At 38.0% G+C, this 25,093-nt stretch overlaps 2 protein-coding genes across 9 annotated transcripts in view; one reads left to right on the plus strand and one right to left on the minus strand.

Annotated features, from left to right (window-relative positions):
• The window catches only part of LOC131369996 (NLR family CARD domain-containing protein 3-like), a 305,079-nt gene that overhangs the window by 251,157 nt on the left and 28,829 nt on the right, over positions 1–25,093 (minus strand). The window contains exons 14-18 of one of the 2 annotated variants that reach the window (XM_058416956.1): positions 15,674–15,847; positions 13,535–13,708; positions 11,586–11,759; positions 10,321–10,494; positions 9,049–9,222 (exon numbers count right to left, since the gene is read on the minus strand). In XM_058416956.1, the coding sequence (XP_058272939.1) occupies positions 9,049–9,222; positions 10,321–10,494; positions 11,586–11,759; positions 13,535–13,708; positions 15,674–15,847 (870 nt within the window). The remainder of the gene's footprint in view (positions 1–9,048; positions 9,223–10,320; positions 10,495–11,585; positions 11,760–13,534; positions 13,709–15,673; positions 15,848–25,093) is intronic. The other variant, XM_058416957.1, reaches the window with a different exon arrangement.
• The window catches only part of LOC131370006 (NACHT, LRR and PYD domains-containing protein 12-like), a 378,843-nt gene that overhangs the window by 152,692 nt on the left and 201,058 nt on the right, over positions 1–25,093 (plus strand). The window lies entirely within an intron of this gene.

A 25,093-nucleotide genomic window follows, 5' to 3' on the forward strand; every position in this document is an offset into this window, starting at 1 on the left:
AATTGTACTGGCCTGGTCTGGGCTGGAATAACTCTGCCAGGGGTTCGTCATCTTCCTTATATGGGTCACTGATGAAATCAAATATTGGGATGGCTACACTGCTGGGCTCAGGAGCGTCAACTAGTGCTCTCAATATAGGACTCAACAACTTGGGACGCCAAATCTTCCTCAAGGCTTCGTACCAGTCTACGTCAGGGAACGTTCTTTGTAAGGTGTACAGTCCGTCAAACTTTGTCAGAGCCCACAATTTATCTCTAATCAAATCTTCTGGCTGCCAGTGCTCTACTCCTTCTCTATCTTTATATGTCCACTCATCCCAAAAGTGTGTGCGTATTCCCCTTGTTTCTATCTCCAAGTCTTGGCGAAAGGCCATACAGCTGAAGAAAACAGTAGTGCGCATGCAGTATATGGTATCAATATAATAGCTCAATACTTCAATAAGGGTAATGTTGTATTATCTGGGTCACACTTTTTACAATTCACTGAGTGGCCCAATAGAATGCAGACCCAAGTTTTAGGTGGATTTTTCCTAAGTATTCTCTGTTGCTGATTGCACAATATCCCTCCCTCGCTAAGCCTGCTTTCAGCCGCTTTTGATTTCGTTCCAAGTCCACAAACCGTGTCTCTAGCCGTTGAACTCCTCAGCCTATTCATATGTACAGCTCTTTTCCCTCACTTATTCTGTATGAAATTCCTCCTTCTAGGGGGATGTCTCCGCTCTTACTCACTCTTTCTTGGCACAATGCCCCCGCACACACACACACACCTCTCCACCACTCCAGAATGCACTCAATCTTTTTCCACACACACACACCCTTGTTCTTTTTAATTCTTCATCACCACCTGAGGGTCTACTGTTAAACTTCCTGCAATGAAACACTTCCACAACCTCCGATCCTGCCCCAACTTCCACATGCTAATCCAAACTTCCGTGTATTGAGGACCTCTTGAGGTCATAGGCCACATTAAATTGACCCTAACCAGGAGTTTCCCAGCTTCCTTTCTCAACAACTCTAGTGCTGCCTCCGCGAACTCCCTTTCAAACCTATTTGGAAACCTATAGCCAATTCGCTTGAATGGTAGTGGACTGCTAAGTCTTAGCTCTAATCCGCGAGTTTTTGCTCTTTCTGTGATAATATTGGGAACTTCCTCACTTAGTTCCTCCGGAACGGTAAAGTAAGCACTCACACGGTGTCGCCCCGTGTAGGCGGATACACACACTTCCACCATTCAGGATTACTAGTGTCCTTCGATGTGCTACATCTTCACATGGACCCCATGGATGTCAAACCACACTTTCACGTCAGTAGAGGGTGGAACAATTATACGCGCGACAGATACACGTATTCATCCAATTTAATAAGTGCACAACAAATTGTGATGAAACATTACCTCACCCTTGGCACTAGGTCCTCACTTACGGTATGTGGACGCCCGCTTTACTATAAGATTTATTCTAAAGGCTATTCTGGTCCACACCATTACTACCCTTACTTTCCCTTCATTTCTCACGTAGTGCACCTCTAAAACATATATATCAAACCTTAGTATGATTACATCCATGCACTAAGACTTCTGCCTTACTTTCTCACTCTGTTGCTATTCCTTTTCAACTTCAGCCCTATCATCCCCACCTGTTTCATATATCACACTCCATATCAATGTGCATGCATGTACACACTGGTTTTCCTATACTCTCACGGTAATAGTGTTAATAAACAAAAGGTTAATACAGTGCTATTTACAGTGCGCACATCCAATCACCATTTATTTTCCTCATGCACTCACACTCACACAGCCCCTCGCACTCAACACACCCAAACACTGCATGCAATACAATCAGGACAGACAACAGACAAAGGCCGACAGCAGGCCTCTCCTTATTTCTTAATCTTTTCTTTATTTTCTCCCACCTGGATCCAGGACTTTTCTATTCAGCGCTTTTTCTCTTTATATTCTCTTTATCTCTTATTTCTCTTACACCTAGATCCTGGATTTTTCACTATATTTCTCTTTTCGTCTCTTATTTTCCTTTCACTACCACCCGGATCCAGGAATTTTACTCTTCTCTTTTATCACCTGCTACTTGACACTTATTTTTCTTTTTCCAGTGACGGTGTTCACGTTCACAGAACTTACTATTCTGCTACTAAACGCTCCGTTTGCGTCCAAATAAGGTCTTTTTCACAGGAATTTCTCTCATACCACCTGGAACCCACCAGGACTTTCGATCATACAGGCCTTTACACATTCATACATCTGACATCATCTAGTCTTTTCAATACAAAACATGCAATTTATCATGTCACTCTATGTGGTTTTAACTTACACTCACTCTGCCTCTCTGCCTCAATAGGTTGGAGCAGAGCTGATCCGACCCTGGGCCGAGCGCCTCCGCCTCCCCAGACCACACACAACTAATGCAGAAATTTGGTTAAACAGGCTTCTGCCTTACCTCTTTCCTAGTTGGATCCCGTGTCTGGTCCGTGGGCGGCGGCCGCAGCCTCAGGTCCCGGGTCTGGGGCTCTGCTGTTCTCTCTGTGCCAATCTCGTCTTCTTTGAAATCACGTCGGGGTCACCAAAACAATGTGGAATAAAAATCTACTGTACTCACTACTAAAATCTGACTCCAGCTCCACACTGACCCGACAGCTCAGTCTAAGTGAGACTCATAGTTAGTAAGGCCTCAAAACTAAATAAGCCAATCAAGCAGACTAGATGAATGCAGATAAGAGATTTTATTTTGTAATCAGCGCTGATACAAGAATTGAGATGCTCACGCATGAACGTCCCAACAACCTCTCTCCGGGGAACTCCAACTACAGCCTTTATATACATTTCCCTTATCTTCCCAATGCAACACGTCACTGGTTCTTTGCCCAGACAATCCCACCCATCTTTCTTTTTTAGACCTTTTAGATTCTTTTTTACACCATTATCTTTGAATTTACAACTTTTCGAATACCATTATAATTAAACTTTCCTGAATCATTATATTAAAAATTGGGCGTTTCCGCCCCCACCAGTGGGATTGTCTTCGGCCTCACTCTTGCCAATACCTCATTCTTCTTCAGGAGACAGCATGGGTAAGTTCTCAGTTCTCCAGGGGCCAACACCCTTTCTTTTATTAACCTCTACACCTCACGGATTTTCTGATTTATCCGCTGTCTTCTATGTATGTACTCTAGATATTTCGCCTGGTACCTCCATTGCCATCCAGCACGCGCTGCGTTTACTTCATGATGAGATCACTACCGCTCAAGGTACCAGTGGAGCGAAGATTGACCATAACAATCTAGGGTGCGTCTCTGCCATTGATTGGTCCAAGTTTGGAAAGCCTGGTACCGCAGAGAAAGCCTGCCAGACTGACATCATCGATACAACTATTTGTTCTTCAAAGCCCTTGCAGCCTGTGTGCAAGGCCCATGACAGGCCAACATGCCGTGTTAAACCTTATATTGTTCTTAAGCTCAAACGACCTAACGAATAAACCTTACCTGAGAACTCACTCCTGCTGTCCCCCTGATTATTTCACACATACCTCATATATATATTCTCATTTACAAAATTATCTCCCACAGCTTACATTTATAAATGCTTGTATTTGTCTGGAAGACGTCACACACTTTAATCATTCAGTGCTTCAAAAACTCCCCTCGGTAAATGCCCAGGCTGATTTGTCCTTCTCTTCTGCCACTATAAACCTAGCTTTCACAGCAGCTTCACTCTGTGATTTTGCTTTTGTAAACATATTCTGCCATGACATCAGACTCTTTTTAAACTCTTCTACCCTCTGTAGCTTCTGCTGTGTGTCCAGGTTTTTGTACTCGTCCTAATGTTTCATCTCATAGTGCTGACTTAATATTAGAAAGATCTTTTGTGTTTACCATTAAAAAGGATGGTAGAAGCATAATGATTGTTGGTCATGTTGTTGCCAGTTTGGACCTTGGACCTCAAAAGATAATGTGGAAATTCCAAGTAAATGTAATAACTTAGAACATGGGTTTATTTTTGTCACCGGACCCCATCATCTTGTTTCAAGTACCCTCAGAGACATTAAATTCATCTTTTACTCTATACCTTGTATTACTCATTTATAGCCTTTGTAACTGTTTAAACAACTTTGCCTTGCTTGGTTCATGACCAGATTTTCATGTTCTGTTTTCAATGTCTTATTAAGAAAACTGGTTTCATAGTTTCATTAGAAAAGTGCTTTAAACTTGCCCCATGGCACACACTTGGGATATTGTGTCTGTCCATTTTTTGTTTTTTGTGCCTTACCATTTATTGTACTGAGAGAAACACACACTATATGTTATGTAACAGCTGTTGTCCTAAAACAAATTGAAATTGTGAAAAGAAAATAATCAGACTAAGCATCAAAAATACTTTTGGTTATAGAAATGTCTGTAGTAATGCCCTAGAAAATGACACACAATATAAAAATCTTTAAGAACATTCAAGTCAAAGAAATGATCACAATCCTAAAATACTCAGAGCTCATCTAATCAGACATACTTCATACTCCACAAAAGCATTCACAGCAAAGGAGGTCATGATCCAGCCTTTAAGCAGAGATTAATCAGTCACATGGTTCATTACAGCACATTATTTCTACTGTAATGTTGCATATATTAGATCTATTAACTAGTGTATTTCATCACTTACTGATTTATTCATTTTAGTCATTGCCAGTTTCCAAGCCTGGCTAGGTCTGCCCTGTCACACAACACCTACAATTTTACAGGGCAAACATGCTATTACACCAAGATATGTGAAGCCACCACTGATAGAAATTTTTTTTGGGTTCACATTTTGAGAAGAAATCCGATTCACACTGTTGCCGCTGCCTCTGAGCTGATATCAGGGAAGAATAATGCCAAAAGATACACACAGAGTCGAGGAGCAATGTTCTTCAAAGTTAACTGAGACAGACAGCGAGTATTTATACAAACCAAAGATGTGGTCTTTGTCATTATCTACTGTATGTGCAATAAAAGGCATTATCCATGAGTAACTAAAAGCATAAACAACGGACATCGACGGTGTCTACAGAGGTGGTGGCAGATTTCTCTACAGGTGGGCTGATGATGGAGTTTTTGTGCTCGACACATTCTTTATTCAATTACAAGAATTTATTGGTCTTAAAGAAAGGATATTGTGGTCAGAAGATAAGGTCATAGACAAAAACATCATGAAATCAGCACAGAGCGTGCCAAGATAATCAAAATACATCAACCACCACAGTGTTCTGGGCAGCTAAACATGCTCTGAGAAGAAAATCTGTATGCATGTAATTATGTATTTGATCGTATCTGATCATTTATTAAACACCAGTTTGTTTCTAGGGAATGCAGTGGATTGCTGCATCATTTGCTCCATGTTGCAAGGTGATGCTGACAAGAGCATGATTAAAATGGTAAATAGTTTAAAGAAGTATGTTCTAGATCAAATTATTAATATGAAAATTAAACTATTAGAATATAAACAAATATTTTTATATTAAATTTGTGTAGGCCTACATGTAACATTAATCACGGTAAAAACAAAAGTTTTGAAATGAAAATAATGTGAATGTATCTACTGCTCTGTATTTCTACTGCATCATTATTGTTATTTTTTTTATTTGTTATTTAGACCTCACTGATTCTTGTGCAAAGTTAAATATTATGTTATAATTTTGCAGAATTTGAGCATTTGCTGTAGCTTTCAAGTGCTTGAGGAGCAGAGTGGGAAAAAACGTAATGCTAAAATGCTATCATCTGGGCTCATGTAAAATATCGTCATTAATAAGTACAATAAATCAGTAGCTGCAGAGGGGAGATGGTAATCTAACAGCTACGTTTCTGAACACCAAGCACAGCCATCACTATTTACTGTGTAAACAGCTAGTGAAAGAGTTTTATCCATGAAAGAGCACTGAATGTGTCTCACTAAGAAGCAGGTCATGTGACTCTCAGAGAACTGAAGTATTGTTGTAAAGAAGTTTCTCCACAATGATGTAAGACTGCTAAACTACAAAAAACTTATTAACTTCAACTTCCTGTTCTTAAACGTGGTGTTCTAGTTTTAGTTGTGTCTATAGAAATGTAAAGTTGTGTCACATCCATGTCTTTCCAGTGAATCAAACAGCTCAGTTTAACTCAGCAATAAAAGTCCCACAAAACATTCATGTTTGTTTTAAAATATACTTTATTAATTGTAAAATCTGTACAAAGTTCATCCAAAAAAAGCTCTAAACACATTTACAAGTAAAACTGAAACTGTAAATAATGCAAATAAACAGTAATTGTCATGACTTCAGGTCACAGGATAGTCACGTTCTCCCAGTACCTTTAGAGATAGAACATTTCTGTGGAAACTCTAGAGACTGTTGTGTGTGAAAATCCAGAGATCAGCAGTTTCTGAAACACTTGAACCCGTCCATCTGGCACCAACAACCATACCACAGGTAAAGTCTCAGAACTCACACTCTCTTTTTTATTATTTTTCTTACAAAATTAATCAAGAGTAACTCCTCCTACAGCTTTCTACATGCACCAAACTTGGCATGGTTGTTCATCCTGGTCTGAAGTTGGTTGCTATTAATTTTCTAAGAGATCAGAATTCCGGTATTCCCGGTACGGAAGCTCAAAATGGCCTTTTTCCAGATAGAATTCCATTCAAAACTTTGGAGGTTTATAACTCAGCAGGCTTTTGAGCGATCAACACCAAACTCGCCAAGATCCTTCAGAATCTCGGGCCGGATGAAGGAGAAAATTTTAGAACCGATCGGACTTTCAGTTTTCCAGTAGAGCCACACCCCAAAATTAGCAAAATGGCTATACTACTGCAACATACACACATGACATATCAAAACACTCAGCACACTGAGGGGAACTTCAGGACGTGTGTTCTGGTGACATATCCACCCGACTCCAAAAGTATTGGCACCCCATCTCTCCACTCGCCTCCAGATGGATCAGGACCCTATCTGTCTGCTCTCCACCAAATGTATTGCCACTGAATCTCCCCACTCTCGACTACTTGCTCCATCAAGACAACATCAAAGTTTGTCACGACAAACTTTAAAAATATAAACATCTTCTCTATTCCCCAACATGCAGGAACACTGGAGTCTTCATCACACAGATATTCATTACATCCTGAATATAAAAGAAAAAGATGTGAATTAATCAGCACAAAGTGGACTGTGATACTTCATGATCAACAGCATGTAATCATCTCTGCTCCAAGAGAAACATTATCATCTCCTGTTTATAATGAATCCTTCAACATTTCTTCATTCTTACTAACATCTGTGTTCTAACTTTTAACCAGAACAAATGAGAACTTCCACAAGTTCTAACAGGATAATGAGCAGATATTTACCCATCACATCACTGCTCTTATCCAATCACAGGAACACTACTGTGTCATTTAGCTCTTGTTCTACATTTATATTTAAGTGCAGACTTTAAGAAGAAGCTGAGGTGAATTTTACAGGAATGACAGAAGACACAATGTTCATTTACAATCACTTTCATGCATTTTGTAGACTCTGTCTGAATCCCTGTTTTCTGCCACCACATGAATAAATCAACAAACTTTACTGAACACAAAACAGCATTAAAGACAATTGTTAGAAAAATTCACATTAAATAGAATATGGTGAAATTTTCTAAAACTGGTTTTATTTCCTAACCTGGTCATCTGATATTTATTGGAACTAAAGAGAAATGTGCAAACTAATGATAATGAGGTTGAACTTTATTAAAAAAATTATTATTATTACTTACATCAGTGTCTGTAGTTTGTAATGTTCATCATCCTTAAGAACAGAGAGCAGCTTCTTTCCTGAGTCTGATAGATTATTCCTGGACAGATGCAGGTCTCTCAGGTGTGAGGGGTTTGATCTCAGAGCTGAAGTCAGAGCAGCACAGCCTTCATCTGAGATACCACAACCACACAACCTGTGGAGAGACACAATGACACAGTCTTCACTGGTTGTAGACAGGGACGTTTCTAGAGTTTGACTACTGGAGCACAGAACACACTAGAATTTTATAAAAGTATCTGAGAATGAAATTGTTTAACAGAAAACAGAAAAGCATTCAATTTTGTAACAAACTTTAATGTAAGTATGTGCTACAGATCATTTCTTTAGTTACACTTTAACTCACTGTAAAGGGCTTTGCTAAAAATGTTTTTGCTAATGCTTTTAAAACAAAAAAGTCTATTTAAACAACTTAAATCGACAAGTATTATTTTTCTGAGTAAACTAACTAACTAGTCCCCTAAATGAATAAATCACTTCATAAAGATTTCCCTGATGATTAAATCACACACAGATTTAGAAGAGTTTAGAAATGAGAAGAGATCATCAAGCATTCTTTTAGCAGCTAACAAGCTAACATCATCCATCAAATCTGTAGTAAATCAGATCTGATAAACAGGATGTGGTCATTCAACTAAATCCACATTCACATCCTCCTCATTAACACAGAGATAAGTGTTAGTCTGGTAGTTTCATCTCCTCAGTCCTCAGCTACAATGTCAGATTATTAATGATGTGCACTAACTGCTCACATCTGTACTTTATTCACTATAGTCATTGTGTACTCATTTATTTTATTGTTTTAATTATTTACATTTTATTTTCTTCTACTTTTAAGTCATGGACAGTTGAAAAGCATTTCACTCCATGTTGTACTGTGTATGGTTGTGTATGTGACCAATAACATTAAAATTTATGATTTATGTTTTCAGTAACTTTTCCCTGCTTCACATCTCCACAAAATCTGTTTTTAATCAGTGTTCACATGAACAGATCTTTCTTGAGAAGATCAGACTGTCAGTAATCAGACCTAAAACAGGATCAGACTCTAAATAGTTGTTGGAGAAGTTGTTAGTTCATTGGTGTATTTTTTAACCCAGACTGTGAAAGTGTAAATGGTTTATTCAGTATTGACAAGAACAACTGTGACTGTGTTTTATTTATACAGAATGGCTTTATCTATTATTATGATCTGGATGAAGATTAGAACATGATTTATAATATGATCTTACCACAGTCTCTCCAGTTTATAGCAAGGATTTTCCAGTACAGCAGAGAGACTCTTCACTCCTGAGTCTGATAGATTATTATCAGACAGATTCAGTACTCTCAGGTGTGAGGGGTTTGATCTCAGAGCTGAAGTCAGAGCAGCACAGCCTTCATCTGAGATACCACACTTAAACAACCTGTAGAGAGACACAATGACACAGTCTTCACTGGTTGTAGACAGGGACATTTCTAGAGTTTGATCACTACTGGAGCACAGAACACACTAGAATTTTATAAAAGTATCTGAGAATTAAATTGTTTTACCAAAAACAGCAAAGCATTCAACTTTTGTAACAAACTTTAATGTAAGTATGTGCTACAGATCATTTCTTTAGTTACACTTTAACTCACTGTAAAGGGCTTTGCTAAAAATGTTTTTGCTAATGCTTTTAAAACGAAAAGTCTATTTAAAAAACTTAAATCGACAAGTATTATTTTTCTGAGTAAACTAACTAACTAGTCCCCTAAATGAATAAATCACTTCATAAAGATTTCCCTGATGATTAAATCACACACAGATTTAGAAGAGTTTAGAAATGAGATCATTCAAGCATTCTTTTAGCAGCTAACAAGCTAACATCATCCATCAAATCTGTAGTAAATTAGATCTGATAAACAGGATGTGGTCATTCAACTAAATCCACATTCACATCCTCCTCATTAACACAGAGATAAGTGTTAGTCTGGTAGTTTCATCTCCTCAGTCCTCAGCTACAATGTCAGATTATTAATGATGTGCACTAACTGCTCACATCTGTACTTTATTCACTATAGTCATTGTGTACTCATTTATTTTATTGTTTTAATTATTTACATTTTATTTTCTTCTACTTTTAAGTCATGGACAGTTGAAAAGCATTTCACTCCATGTTGTACTGTGTATGGTTGTGTATGTGACCAATAACATTAAAATTTATGATTTATGTTTTCAGTAACTTTTCCCTGCTTCACATCTCCACAAAATCTCTGTTTTTAATCAGTGTTCACATGAACAGATCTTTCTTGAGAAGATCAGACTGTCAGTAATCAGACCTAAAACAGGATCAGACTCTAAATAGTTGTTGGAGAAGTTGTTAGTTCATTGGTGTATTTTTTTAACCCAGACTGTGAAAGTGTAAATGGTTTATTCAGTATTGACAAGAACAACTGTGACTGTGTTTTATTTATACAGAATGTCTTTATCTATTATTATGATCTGGATGAAGATTAGACCATGATTTATAATATGATCTTACAACAGTGTCTCCAGTTTACAGTGAGGATTCTCCAGTACAGCAGAGAGACTCTTCACTCCTGAGTCTGATAGTTTATTCCAGGACAGATTCAGGTCTTTCAGGTGTGAGGGGTTTGATCTCAGAGCTGAAGTCAGAGCAGCACAGCCTTCATCTGAGATACCACAACCACCTAACCTGTAGAGAGACACAATGACACAGTCTTCACTGGTTGTAGACAGGGACATTTCTAGAGTTTGATCACTACTGGAGCACAGAACACACTAGAATTTTATAAAAGTATCTGAGAATTAAATTGTTTTACAAAAAACAGCAAAGCATTCATTTTTTGTAACAAACTTTAATGTAAGTATGTGCTACAGATCATTTCTTTAGTTACACTTTAACTCACTGTAAAGGGCTTTGCTAAAAATGTTTTTGCTAATGCTTTTAAAACAAAAAGTCTATTTAAAAAACTTGTATTATTTTTCTGAGTAAACTAACTAACTAGTCCCCTAAATGAATAAATCACTTCATAAAGATTTCCCTGATGATTAAATCACACACAGATTTAGAAGAGTTTAGAAATGAGAAGAGATCATCAAGCATTCTTTTAGCAGCTAACAAGCTAACATTATCCATCAAATCTGTAGTAAATCAGATCTGATAAACAGGATGTGGTCATTCAACTAAATCCACATTCACATCCTCCTCATTAACACAGAGATAAGTGTTAGTCTGGTAGTTTCATCTCCTCAGTCCTCAGCTACAATGTCAGATTATTAATGATGTGCACTAACTGCTCACATCTGTACTTTATTCACTATAGTCATTGTGTACTCATTTATTTTATTGTTTTAATTATTTACATTTTATTTTCTTCTACTTTTAAGTCATGGACAGTTGAAAAGCATTTCACTCCATGTTGTACTGTGTATGGTTGTATATGTGACCAATAATATTAAAATGTATGATTTATGTTTTCAGTAACTTTTCCCTGCTTCACATCTCCACAAAATCTCTGTTTTTAATCAGTGTTCACATGAACAGATCTTTCTTGAGAAGATCAGACTGTCAGTAATCAGACCTAAAACAGGATCAGACTCTAAATAGTTGTTGGAGAAGTTGTTAGTTCATTGGTGTATTCTTTAACCCAGACTGTGAAAGTGTAAATGGTTTATTCAGTATTGACAAGAACAACTGTGACTGTGTTTTATTTATACAGAATGTCTTTATCTATTATTATGACCTGGATGAAGATTAGACCATAATTTATAATATGATCTTACCACAGTATCTCCAGTTTACAGTGAGGATTCTCCAGTACAGCAGAGAGACTCTTCACTCTTGAGTCTCCTAGTTTATTCCAGGACAGATTCAGGTATCTCAGGTGTGAGGGGTTTGATCTCAGAGCTGAAGTCAGAGCAGCACAGCCTTCATCTGAGATACCACACTCACTCAACCTGTAGAGAGACACAATGACACAGTCTTCATCAACAGATTTTTATCTTGGTTTAAGACTTCCTTTAAAGATGATGTGTTTGTAAATGATTTTATTATTCAGAATGACATGAGGATTTAATATCACCTGTTTATTCTAATGAACAATGTCATTAAAATGATCCTCCTGAGTGTTAGATTTAGTTTCTCTCATCTGTTGTGTGTGATATTAAACTATCAGCAGCTGAAGCTGAACAGAGGACAGCAGACTGACCATCAACTTTAACTTTCATCACTTCACACAAAGCCTCTTTATAACACTAAAATAAAAAGAAGCAAGCTCTTTCATGGTTTTATTATAGTGGAAATCATTTAAAATTCTAGATTACACCAGATTAAAAGATACTATTTACAAAAGTACAAAAGTGCTTTAAGTTTCCATCAATAAATATATTAACACTGGTTCAATAGGTTACAGACTTAAGATACCAATAGTCTAAAATTGTTTTTTTAAACATATAACAATACATAAAAACAGGGAAAGATAAGAGCTAGTTCAAGTGCTTCAGGAAAAACGTTGTCGTTTGAAGACGGTCAGAGACTCTGCTGTACGGACATCTAGGGGAAGTTCATTCCACCACCTCGGTGCCAGAACAGAGAAGAGTCTAGATAAATACCTGCCTTTTACCCTGAGAGATGGTGGGACCAGTCGGGCAGTGCTGGTGGATCAGAGAGAGCGAGGTGCAGTGCGAGAAGTAATAAGATCTTTGAGGTAAGATGGTGCTGGTCCATTCTTGGCTTTGTAGGCAAGCATCAGTGTTTTGAATCTGATGAGTACAGCTACCAGAAGCCAGTGGAGGGAACGCAACAGTGGGGTGGAGTGGGAGAACTTAGGCAGGTTGAAAACAAGCCCTGCAGCTACATTTTGGATCATCTGCAGTGGACGAATTGCATTCAGAGGAAGACCTGCCAGTAAAGAGTTGCAGTAGTCCAGTCTCGAAATAACCAGAAACTGAACAAGAACAAGTGTGGCTTCTGCTCGGTTGGAATGAAAACCTGCACCCACACCGGCCCTTTAAGTCTCCAAGCAAAACAAAACAAAACAAAATAAAACCAACAATCTCTGAATCTACTTAATACTACAAATAAAGATTTCCAGTCAAAAAGTTTTATCAACAGCTTTTTCAAGCCTGAATTCACTCTTATACAATTCTTGCACAGCACTTCTTCAAATATCAGAAGAATCTGACAACAAGACCTCCCACAGTTAATTAAACATAATCATCTGCAATAGAGGCAAGATTTCTGCCTCCCACAGTTAATTAAACATAATCATCTGCAATACTGATGTGTTAGCAGCAAAAATCATCAGTATAGTGACGCTGCAAATTCTTCTTATAGACTGAGTTTTCAGATGATAAACCAAATCACAAGTGACCATCACAAGTTATTTTTCACCTCGACTGACCGATCATACTCTCTTTGGAAGTTCACTACTGACCAATCAGTGTTGTGTTTTCAAGCATGATTTGAAACACAGAAGTTCATGGCTTCATGTGAACAGAACTCTTGTTTAATTTTAGTTTCCAAATCATTTTCTATTACATCATTACACTGTAATTTCAGACACATTGCAGTCACATCAGAGTCTGTGAAAAATCATCAGTGTGCAGAAAAAGAAACAATCTTCCTCCTCAGGACATTGATGATGAAGCTAAAACTTCTGCTTCATTCTCACTATTAGAGAATGTGTCTTACTGAGGAGCAGGTCATGTGACTCTCAGAGAGATGATCTTACCTCAGTTTCTCCACTTTACAGTGAGGATTCTCCAGTACAGCAGAGAGACTCTTCACTTCTGAGTCTGATAGTTTATTACAGGACAGATCCAGTTCTCTCAGGTGTGAGGGGTTTGATCTCAGTGCTGCAGTCAGAGCAGCACAGCCTTCATCTGAGATACCACACTTATACAACCTGTAGAGAGACACAATGACAGTCTTCACAGTCAAGACTTTTATTATATAAAGTATAATTAATACTCAAAAGCCAGCAGAACTTAAAAACTTTCAAAAGAACTTGAACTAACTTGAGAACATGACTGTAAAAAGTGACCACTGAGCTGAAAGAGGTTTGTTCATTTACTGTTGTTGTTCATTTATTTATTATAATCATATAATAAAATGAGAGATATTTGTATTGCTGTGTTTTTCTGGGTTTTTTAATATTAAAGTTTATATGAAAATCAACATACAAATAAAATAATAGAGAGAGACAGAACCCCAGACACTTCAGCCAAATGCTCACACTCAGCACTCATTCAGTTCATGGAGAGAGAAAGAGAGAGATAGAGAGAGAGAGAGAGAGAGAGAGAGAGTAGTAACACTAGTAAGCTATCACCACTATCCACTTCCTTGGCACTAACTACACAGCTACAAATCCAGAGCAGCTCCAGAATAATGGACACTGAGGTAAGTGCTGAACATGTTCACTATGAACACACAACATCATCTCTTCTCAAATGAAACTGTTTACAATCTCTGTGTGGAACATTCAGGGAATTACATTTTCATGGTTCGGGTGCAAAAGTAAAAGCTGTGACTTTGAGGAAAACCCAAAAGACAGACTCCAGGAAACCTGGATTAGATCAATGTCTCACTGCTCCTCTAACTATAAAGAATGAATTTTCCAATCTATTAAACACACTACTGTTAAGAAGGGAGAGACTCGGATGGAACTATCATTTAGATCAGATTTTACAGCACCACAAAAATGAAATAAATCACACATTGGGCTTAAAAATGAAGAAAGATATTTTCAACAGAGCAAAAGACATTTTCTTGTGTCCAGTGAACATCTCTCCCAGTGACTCCCCTTATTATGATGAGGAGATCCTACTCCAGCTCCACACTGAGATCTGCAGCTTCCAGGCCCAGGGAAGTGTGCTGATCTGTGGAGACCTGAACTCCTGCAGCGGCTCTCTCTCTGACGTTAACACAGAGCATGGAAACTATTTTAGATTTGGACATCATTAGCCCAGAAACCTTACTAACCTTCCCTGCCATGACTTTGACTTGCAGGTCAAAAGTAAAGGAAGGCCTGAGGAAGACCTGCCAGTAAAGAGTTGCAGTAGTCCAGTCTCGAAATAACCAGAAACTGAACAAGAACAAGTGTGGCTTCTGCTCGGTTGGAATGAAAACCTGCACCCACACCGGCCCTTTAAGTCTCCAAGCAAAACAAAACAAAACAAAATAAAACCAACAATCTCTGAATCTACTTAATACTACAAATAAAGATTTCCAGTCAAAAAGTTTTATCAACAGCTTTTTCAAGCCTGAATTCACTCTTATACAATTCTTGCACAGCACTTCTTCAAATATCAGAAGAATCTGACAACAAGACCTCCCACAGTTAATTAAACATAATCATCTGCAATAGAGGCAAGATTTCTGCCTCCCACAGTTAATTAAACATAATCATCTGCAATACTGATGTGTTAGCAGCAAAAATCATCAGTATAGTGACGCTGCAAATTCTTCTTATAGACTGAGTTTTCAGATGATAAACCAAATCACAAGTGACCATCACAAGTTATTTTTCACCTCGACTGACCGATCATACTCTCTTTGGAAGTTCACTACTGACCAATCAGTGTTGTGTTTTCAAGCATGATTTGAAACACAGAAGTTCATGGCTTCATGTGAACAGAACTCTTGTTTAATTTTAGTTTCCAAATCATTTTCTATTACATCATTACACTGTAATTTCAGACACATTGCAGTCACATCAGAGTCTGTGAAAAATCATCAGTGTGCAGAAAAAGAAACAATCTTCCTCCTCAGGACATTGATGATGAAGCTAAAACTTCTGCTTCATTCTCACTATTAGAGAATGTGTCTTACTGAGGAGCAGGTCATGTGACTCTCAGAGAGATGATCTTACCTCAGTTTCTCCACTTTACAGTGAGGATTCTCCAGTACAGCAGAGAGACTCTTCACTTCTGAGTCTGATAGTTTATTACAGGACAGATCCAGTTCTCTCAGGTGTGAGGGGTTTGATCTCAGTGCTGCAGTCAGAGCAGCACAGCCTTCATCTGAGATACCACACTTATACAACCTGTAGAGAGACACAATGACAGTCTTCACAGTCAAGACTTTTATTATATAAAGTATAATTAATACTCAAAAGCCAGCAGAACTTAAAAACTTTCAAAAGAACTTGAACTAACTTGAGAACATGACTGTAAAAAGTGACCACTGAGCTGAAAGAGGTTTGTTCATTTACTGTTGTTGTTCATTTATTTATTATAATCATATAATAAAATGAGAGATATTTGTATTGCTGTGTTTTTCTGGGTTTTTTAATATTAAAGTTTATATGAAAATCAACATACAAATAAAATAATAGAGAGAGACAGAACCCCAGACACTTCAGCCAAATGCTCACACTCAGCACTCATTCAGTTCATGGAGAGAGAAAGAGAGAGATAGAGAGAGAGAGAGAGAGAGAGAGAGAGTAGTAACACTAGTAAGCTATCACCACTATCCACTTCCTTGGCACTAACTACACAGCTACAAATCCAGAGCAGCTCCAGAATAATGGACACTGAGGTAAGTGCTGAACATGTTCACTATGAACACACAACATCATCTCTTCTCAAATGAAACTGTTTACAATCTCTGTGTGGAACATTCAGGGAATTACATTTTCATGGTTCGGGTGCAAAAGTAAAAGCTGTGACTTTGAGGAAAACCCAAAAGACAGACTCCAGGAAACCTGGATTAGATCAATGTCTCACTGCTCCTCTAACTATAAAGAATGAATTTTCCAATCTATTAAACACACTACTGTTAAGAAGGGAGAGACTCGGATGGAACTATCATTTAGATCAGATTTTACAGCACCACAAAAATGAAATAAATCACACATTGGGCTTAAAAATGAAGAAAGATATTTTCAACAGAGCAAAAGACATTTTCTTGTGTCCAGTGAACATCTCTCCCAGTGACTCCCCTTATTATGATGAGGAGATCCTACTCCAGCTCCACACTGAGATCTGCAGCTTCCAGGCCCAGGGAAGTGTGCTGATCTGTGGAGACCTGAACTCCTGCAGCGGCTCTCTCTCTGACGTTAACACAGAGCATGGAAACTATTTTAGATTTGGACATCATTAGCCCAGAAACCTTACTAACCTTCCCTGCCATGACTTTGACTTGCAGGTCAAAAGAAATGGAAATGATCTGCTGCAGCTCTGTGAAAGCCTGGCTCTGTACATTGTTAATGGAAGGACATGAGGAGACTCTTTGAGAAGATACACATTCTGCTCAGCTCTTAGCAACAGCACAGTAGAGTATAATGATAACAGATTGAAACCCTTTCTGTGTCAGCGCATTCACTGTTAAAACACTAACCCCTCTGTCTGATCACAGCCAAATTCATTAACAGGACAAGAACTAACCCCACTGCACACACACACCTTTCTGGACACTACATACACTCACAGTGAGGAAGACATCAGTCTCACACTGATGAATATAAACCCTGATTTCATTAGAACTGTACAAATTTGTCAAGATCCAAACAATGCAGAATCACACCTTACATTACTGTGATATTTTAATACAATATACATCTACACTCAGAATCTAAAAATCCAAACACAACTGACACACAAACACATCTGACACACAAACACTGACACACAAACACAACTGACACACAAACACATCTGACACACAAACACTGACACACAAACTAACAAACACAATTGACACACAAACACAACTGACACAAACTAACATACAAACATAACTAACACACAAACTAACACACAAACACAACAGACACACAAACTAACACACAAACACAACTAACACACAAACACAACTGACACACAAACTAACACACAAACTAACACACAAACACTGACACACAAACTAACACAAACTAACACTGACACACAAACTAACACACAAACACAACTGACACACAAACTAACACACAAACAATGACACAAACTAACACACAAACTAACACTGACACACAAACTAACACACAAACACTGACACAAACTAACACACAAACACAAATAACACAAACACAACTGACACAAACTAACAAACACAACTGACACACAAACACTGACACACAAACTAACACACAAACACATCTGACACACAAACTAACACAAACACAACTGACACACAAACTAACAAACACAATTGACACACAAACACAACTGACACAAACTAACAAACACAACTGACACACAAACACTGACACACAAACACAAATGGCACACAAACTAACACAAAAACACAATTAACACACAAACTGACACACAAACACAACTGACACACAAACTGACACACAAACTAACACACAAACACAACTAACACACAAACTAACAGACAAACACAACTGACACACAAACTAACATACAAACATAACTAACACACAAACTAACACACAAACACAACAGACACACAAACTAACACACAAACACAACTAACACACAAACACAACTGACACACAAACTAACACACAAACACTGACACACAAACTAACACACAAACACAACTAACACACAAACTAACACTGACACAAACTGACACAAACACAACTAACACACAAATACAACTGACACACAAACTAACACACAAACACTGACACAAACTGACACACAAACACGAAATAACACACAAACACTACTGACACACAAACTAACACACAAACACTGACACAAACTGACACACACAACTAACACACAAATACAACTGACACACAAACTAACACAAACACTGACACAAACTGACACACAAACACAAATAACACACAAACACAACTGACACACAAACTAACACACAAACACAACTGACACACAAACTAACACACAAACACTGACACAAACTGACACAAACACAACTAACACACAAACACAACAGATACACAAACTAACACACAAACACAACAGACACACAAACTGACACAAACACAACTAACACACAAATACAACTGACACACAAACTAACACACAAACACTGACACAAACTGACACACAAACACAAATAACACACAAACACAACTGACACACAAACTAACACACAAACACTGACACAAACTGACACAAACACAACTAACACACAAATACAACTGACACACAAACTAACACAAACACTGACACAAACTGACACACAAACACAAATAACACACAAACACAACTGACACACAAACTAACACACAAACACAACTGACACACAAACTAACACACAAACACTGACACAAACTGACACAAACACAACTAACACACAAACACAACAGATACACAAACTAACACACAAACACAACAGACACACAAACTGACACAAACACAACTAACACACAAATACAACTGACACACAAACTAACACACAAACACTGACACAAACTGACACAAACACAACTAACACACAAATACAACTGACACACAAACTAACACAAACACAACTGACACACAAACTAACAAACACAATTGACACACAAACACAACTGACACAAACTAACAAACACAACTGACACACAAACTAACACACAAACACATCTGACACACAAACTAACACAAACACAACTGACACACAAACTAACAAACACAATTGACACACAAACACAACTGACACAAACTAACAAACACAACTGACACACAAACACTGACACACAAACACAAATGGCACACAAACTAACACAAAAACACAATTAACACACAAACTGACACACAAACACAACTGACACACAAACTGACACACAAACTAACACACAAACACAACAGACACACAAACTAACACACAAACACAACTAACACACAAACACAACTGACACACAAACTGACACACAAACTGACACACAAACTAACACACAAACTCTGACACACAAACTAACACAAACACAACTAACACACGAACTAACAGACAAACACAACTGACACACAAACTAACACAAACACTGACACAAACTGACACAAACACAACTAACACACAAATTCAACTGACACACAAACTAACACACAAACACTGACACAAACTGACACACAAACACAAATAACACACAAACACAACTGACACACAAACTAACACACAAACACAACTGACACACAAACACTGACACAAACTGACACAAACACAACTAACACACAAACACAACAGATACACAAACTAACACACAAACACAACAGACACACAAACTAACACAAACACAACTGACACAAAACTAACACACAAACACAACAGACACAAAACTAACACACAAACAGAACAGACACAAAACTAACACAACAACACAACTAACACACAAACTAACACATAAACACAACAGACACACAAACTAACACACAAACACAACTGACACACAAACACAACTAACACAAACACAACTAACACAAATAACACAAACACAACTGACACACAAACTAACACACAAACTAACACACAAACTAACACACAAACTAACACACAAACACAACTAACACAAATAACACAAACACAACTAACACACAAACACAACTAACACAAATAACACAAACACAACTGACACACAAACTAACACACAAACTAACACACAAACACAACTAACACACAAACACAGCAGACACACAAACTAACACACAAACACAAATAACATACAAACACAACTGACACACAAACTAACACACAAACACAACTAACACACAAACACAACACACACACAAACTAACACACAAACACAACAGACACACAAACTAACACACAAACACAACTAACACAAACACAACACACACACAAACTAACACACAAACACAACAGACACACAAACTAACACACAAACACAACTAACACACAAACACAACACACACACAAACTAACACACAAACACAACAGACACACAAACTAACACACAAACACAACACACACACAAACTAACACAAACACAACAGACACACAAACTAACACACAAACACAACTGACACAAACTAACACACAAACACAACTAACACACAAACACAACAGACACACAAACTAACATACAAACACAACTGACACACAAACTAACACACAAACACAACAGACACAAAACTAACACACAAACACAACACACACACAAACTAACATACAAACACAACTGACACACAAAGTAACACACAAACACAACAGACACACAAACCAACATACAAACACAACTGACACACAAACTAACACACAAACACAACACACACAAACTAACATACAAACACAACTGACACACAAAACTAACACACAAACACAACAGACACAAAACTAACACACAAACACAACAGACACACAAACTAACATACAAACACAACTGACACACAAACTAACACACAAACATAACAGACACAAAACTAACACACAAACACAACAGACACACAAACTAACATACAAACACAACAGACACACAAACTAACACACAAACATAACAGACACAAAACTAACACACAAACACAACAGACACAAAACTAACACACAAACACAACACACACACAAACTAACACACAAACACAACAGACACACAAACTAACACACAAACACAACTAACACACAAACACAACTGACACACAAACTAACACACAAACACAACTAACACACAAACACAACTGACACACAAACTAACACACAAACACAACTAACACACAAACACAGCAGACACACAAACACAAATAACATACACACACAACTGACACACAAACTAACACACAAACACAACAGACACACAAACTAACACACAAACACAACTAACACACAAACACAACTAACACACAAACACAACACACACACAAACTAACACACAAACACAACTGACACACAAACTAACACACAAACACAACTGACACACAAACTAACACACAAACACAACTAACACACAAACACAACAGGCACACAAACTAACATACAAACACAACTGACACACAAACTAACACACAAACACAACAGACACAAAACTAACACAAACACAACAGACACACAAACTAACACAAACACAACAGACACACAAAGTAACACACAAACACAACAGACACACAAACCAACATACAAACACAACTGACACACAAACTAACACACAAACACAACACACACACAAACTAACATACAAACACAACTGACACACAAAACTAACACACAAACACAACAGACACAAAACTAACACACAAACACAACAGACACACAAACTAACATACAAACACAACTGACACACAAACTAACACACAAACATAACAGACACAAAACTAACACACAAACACAACAGACACACAAACTAACATACAAACACAAGAGACACACAAACTAACACACAAACATAACAGACACAAAACTAACACACAAACACAACAGACACAAAACTAACACACAAACACAACTAACACACAAACACAACTGACACACAAACTAACACACAAACACAACTAACACACAAACACAACTGACACACAAACTAACACACAAACACAACTAACACACAAACACAGCAGACACACAAACTAACACACAAACACAAATAACATACAAACACAACTGACACACAAACTAACACACAAACACAACAGACACACAAACTAACACACAAACACAACTAACACACAAACACAACACACACACAAACTAACACACAAACACAACAGACACACAAACTAACACACAAACACAACTGACACACAAACTAACACACAAACACAACTGACACACAAACTAACACACAAACACAACTAACACACAAACACAACTAACACACAAACACAACACACACACAAACTAACACACAAACACATCTGACACACAAACTAACACACAAACTAACACACAAACACAACTAACACACAAACACAACACACACACAAACTAACACACAAACACATCTGACACACAAACTAACACACAAACTAACACACAAACACAACACACACACAAACTGAGGAGTCCACAAACAATTAGAAATTTCTGGAACCAGTGAAAAACTAAATAAATCTAAATCAGTATTACAAAATATGCAACAACCACTTTAAATAAACACACACACACACACACACATTGGTGTAATGTAACAAAGTGAAATTACTTTGTTATAGTACTTAAGTATTTTTTGAGAGTTTTTGTACTTTACTTGAGTTTTTATATTTCTGTCAACTTTTACTTTTACTTCACTACATTTTTGAAACAAATTCTATATTTTTAGTCCGATAGATTTTCTGTTAGGCATTTTCGTTACTTACTACAAAAAAACCTGCATCCAAATTTGCGGTAAAGGAAGTTTGTGGTTAAGGAGCATGCCTAGCCAATCAGAAGCCCTGCAAAGTGCCGTCAGGAGCATGCCTAGCCAATCAGAAGCCCTGCAAAGTGCCGTCAGGAGCATGCCTAGCCAATCAGAAGCCCTGCAAAGTGCCGTCAGGAGCATGCCTAGCCAATCAGAAGCCCTGTAAAGTGCCGTCAGGAGCATGCCTAGCCAATCAGAAGCCCTGTAAAGTGCCGTCAGGAGCATGCCTAGCCAATCAGAAGCCCTGCAAAGTGCTGTCAGGAGCATGCCTAGCCAATCAGAAGCCCTGCAAAGTGCTTTCAGGAGCATGCCTAGCCAATCAGAAGTCCTGCAAAGTGCCGTCAGGAGCATGCCTAGCCAATCAGAAGCCCTGTAAAGTGCTGTCAGGAGCATGCCTAGCCAATCAGAAGCCCTGTAAAGTGCTGTCAGGAGCATGCCTAGCCAATCAGAAGTCCTGCAAAGTGCCGTCAGGAGCATGCCTAGCCAATCAGAAGCCCTGTAGAGTGCTGTCAGGAGCATGCCTAGCCAATCAGAAGCCCTGCAGAGCGCTGTCAGGAGCATGCCTAGCCAATCAGAGGTCCTGTTAAGTGCTGTCAGGAGCATGCCTAGCCAATCAGAAGCCCTGTAAAGTGCTGTCAGGAGCATGTCTAGCCAATCAGAAGCCCTGTAAAGTGCTGTCAGGAGCATGCCTAGCCAATCAGAAGCCCTGTAAAGTGCTGTCAGGAGCATGTCTAGCCAATCAGAAGCCCTGTAAAGTGCTGTCAGGAGCATGCCTAGCCAATCAGAAGCCTAGACAAAACTTTATTACCGGTTCTGGTAGTTTAACAACAATGGCGCGTCGCGGGAAAGCGATGCCCTTGATGTGTGAAAATTTCATTGTAGAATGTAGAAGTCCGACCGGGTCTCATCCAAAACAGCCATCACTGTGTGCCTGGTCTGTGTTGTGGGAGTTTTGTATGCAGCAGCAGTGAGCTTCGTATTACATTCCGGCTCTTTTTTCATGACTGTAATGTGAGTTACTGCGCGTGTATGTGCACGCATGTAAAAAGTCCAGTAAACAACGTTAACACAGTCACTAGTTTACGTAAGTCTGCTACTGCACAAAATATCTTCATAAACAAAGCTGACATCAAATCAAGGAGACCGGCACACAGACAATGACGTCAATTCATCAAAATCTCAGTTTCCCCCATTCACACAACACCACTGAAAATGGAGTTTTGGAAAATCTTCACTGTGGAAGGAGTTTTCCAAAAGCTCTGTTTTCAACGACCTCAAACTGTGTTAGCATGTGGACAAAAGGTCAAAACACAGAGAAAAATCTCTCTTCTTAAAAATCCCCAGCTACGTGTGGACATGGCCTTAGTTACAAGTGCACATGTATGGAAACACTGATACTGTACACTTCATTACAACACAGTTCTAAAGGCCTCTTCTTTCTTTCATGCAAGTCTTATTTTTTGTATAAGTGGTGCACTTATTGAGAAGTTGAAGAAAGAAAGCAATACAGAATAAAATTCATAATTCTCCAAATTTTTAGTCTTGCTTTTTTATTAATTTACTTCTACTTTTACTTTCCATACTTGAGTACATTCATGAAAATACTACTTTTAATACTTAAGTACAGTTTATTTCACATACTTTAAGAGTTTTACTCAAGTAGAATTATAATGGTTGACTTTAACTTGAGTCATTTTTTAACAAAATACCTGTACTTTTACTCAAGTATGGCTTTTGGGTACTTTATACAACACTGCACACACACACACACACACACACACACTACAATTAAAAAGCTGAACACATCAGAAATGCCTATAAAAGATTCCCCAGACCCCCTGAACCTGAATCTGTAATTATTCCACATGATCCTGAGTGTAGGTTATTTCCCTGAGATCTGAACCTAAGGTCTTATAACACCCATTTTCAAAAGTGGAGATAAAGTCACTCCTAATAAGTACAGAGGCATCTGTGTGTACAGTAAAAGAAATCAATTCTTCCCTCAGGAGCATGGAGTGAGACATGGGTGCTGCCTAAGCCCAACACTATTTAATGTATATATTAATGAATTTTCTTTCTATATTAGAT

This window comes from Hemibagrus wyckioides, linkage group LG19, assembly GCF_019097595.1.
Source record: "Hemibagrus wyckioides isolate EC202008001 linkage group LG19, SWU_Hwy_1.0, whole genome shotgun sequence".
Taxonomy (NCBI): Eukaryota; Metazoa; Chordata; class Actinopteri; order Siluriformes; family Bagridae; genus Hemibagrus; species Hemibagrus wyckioides.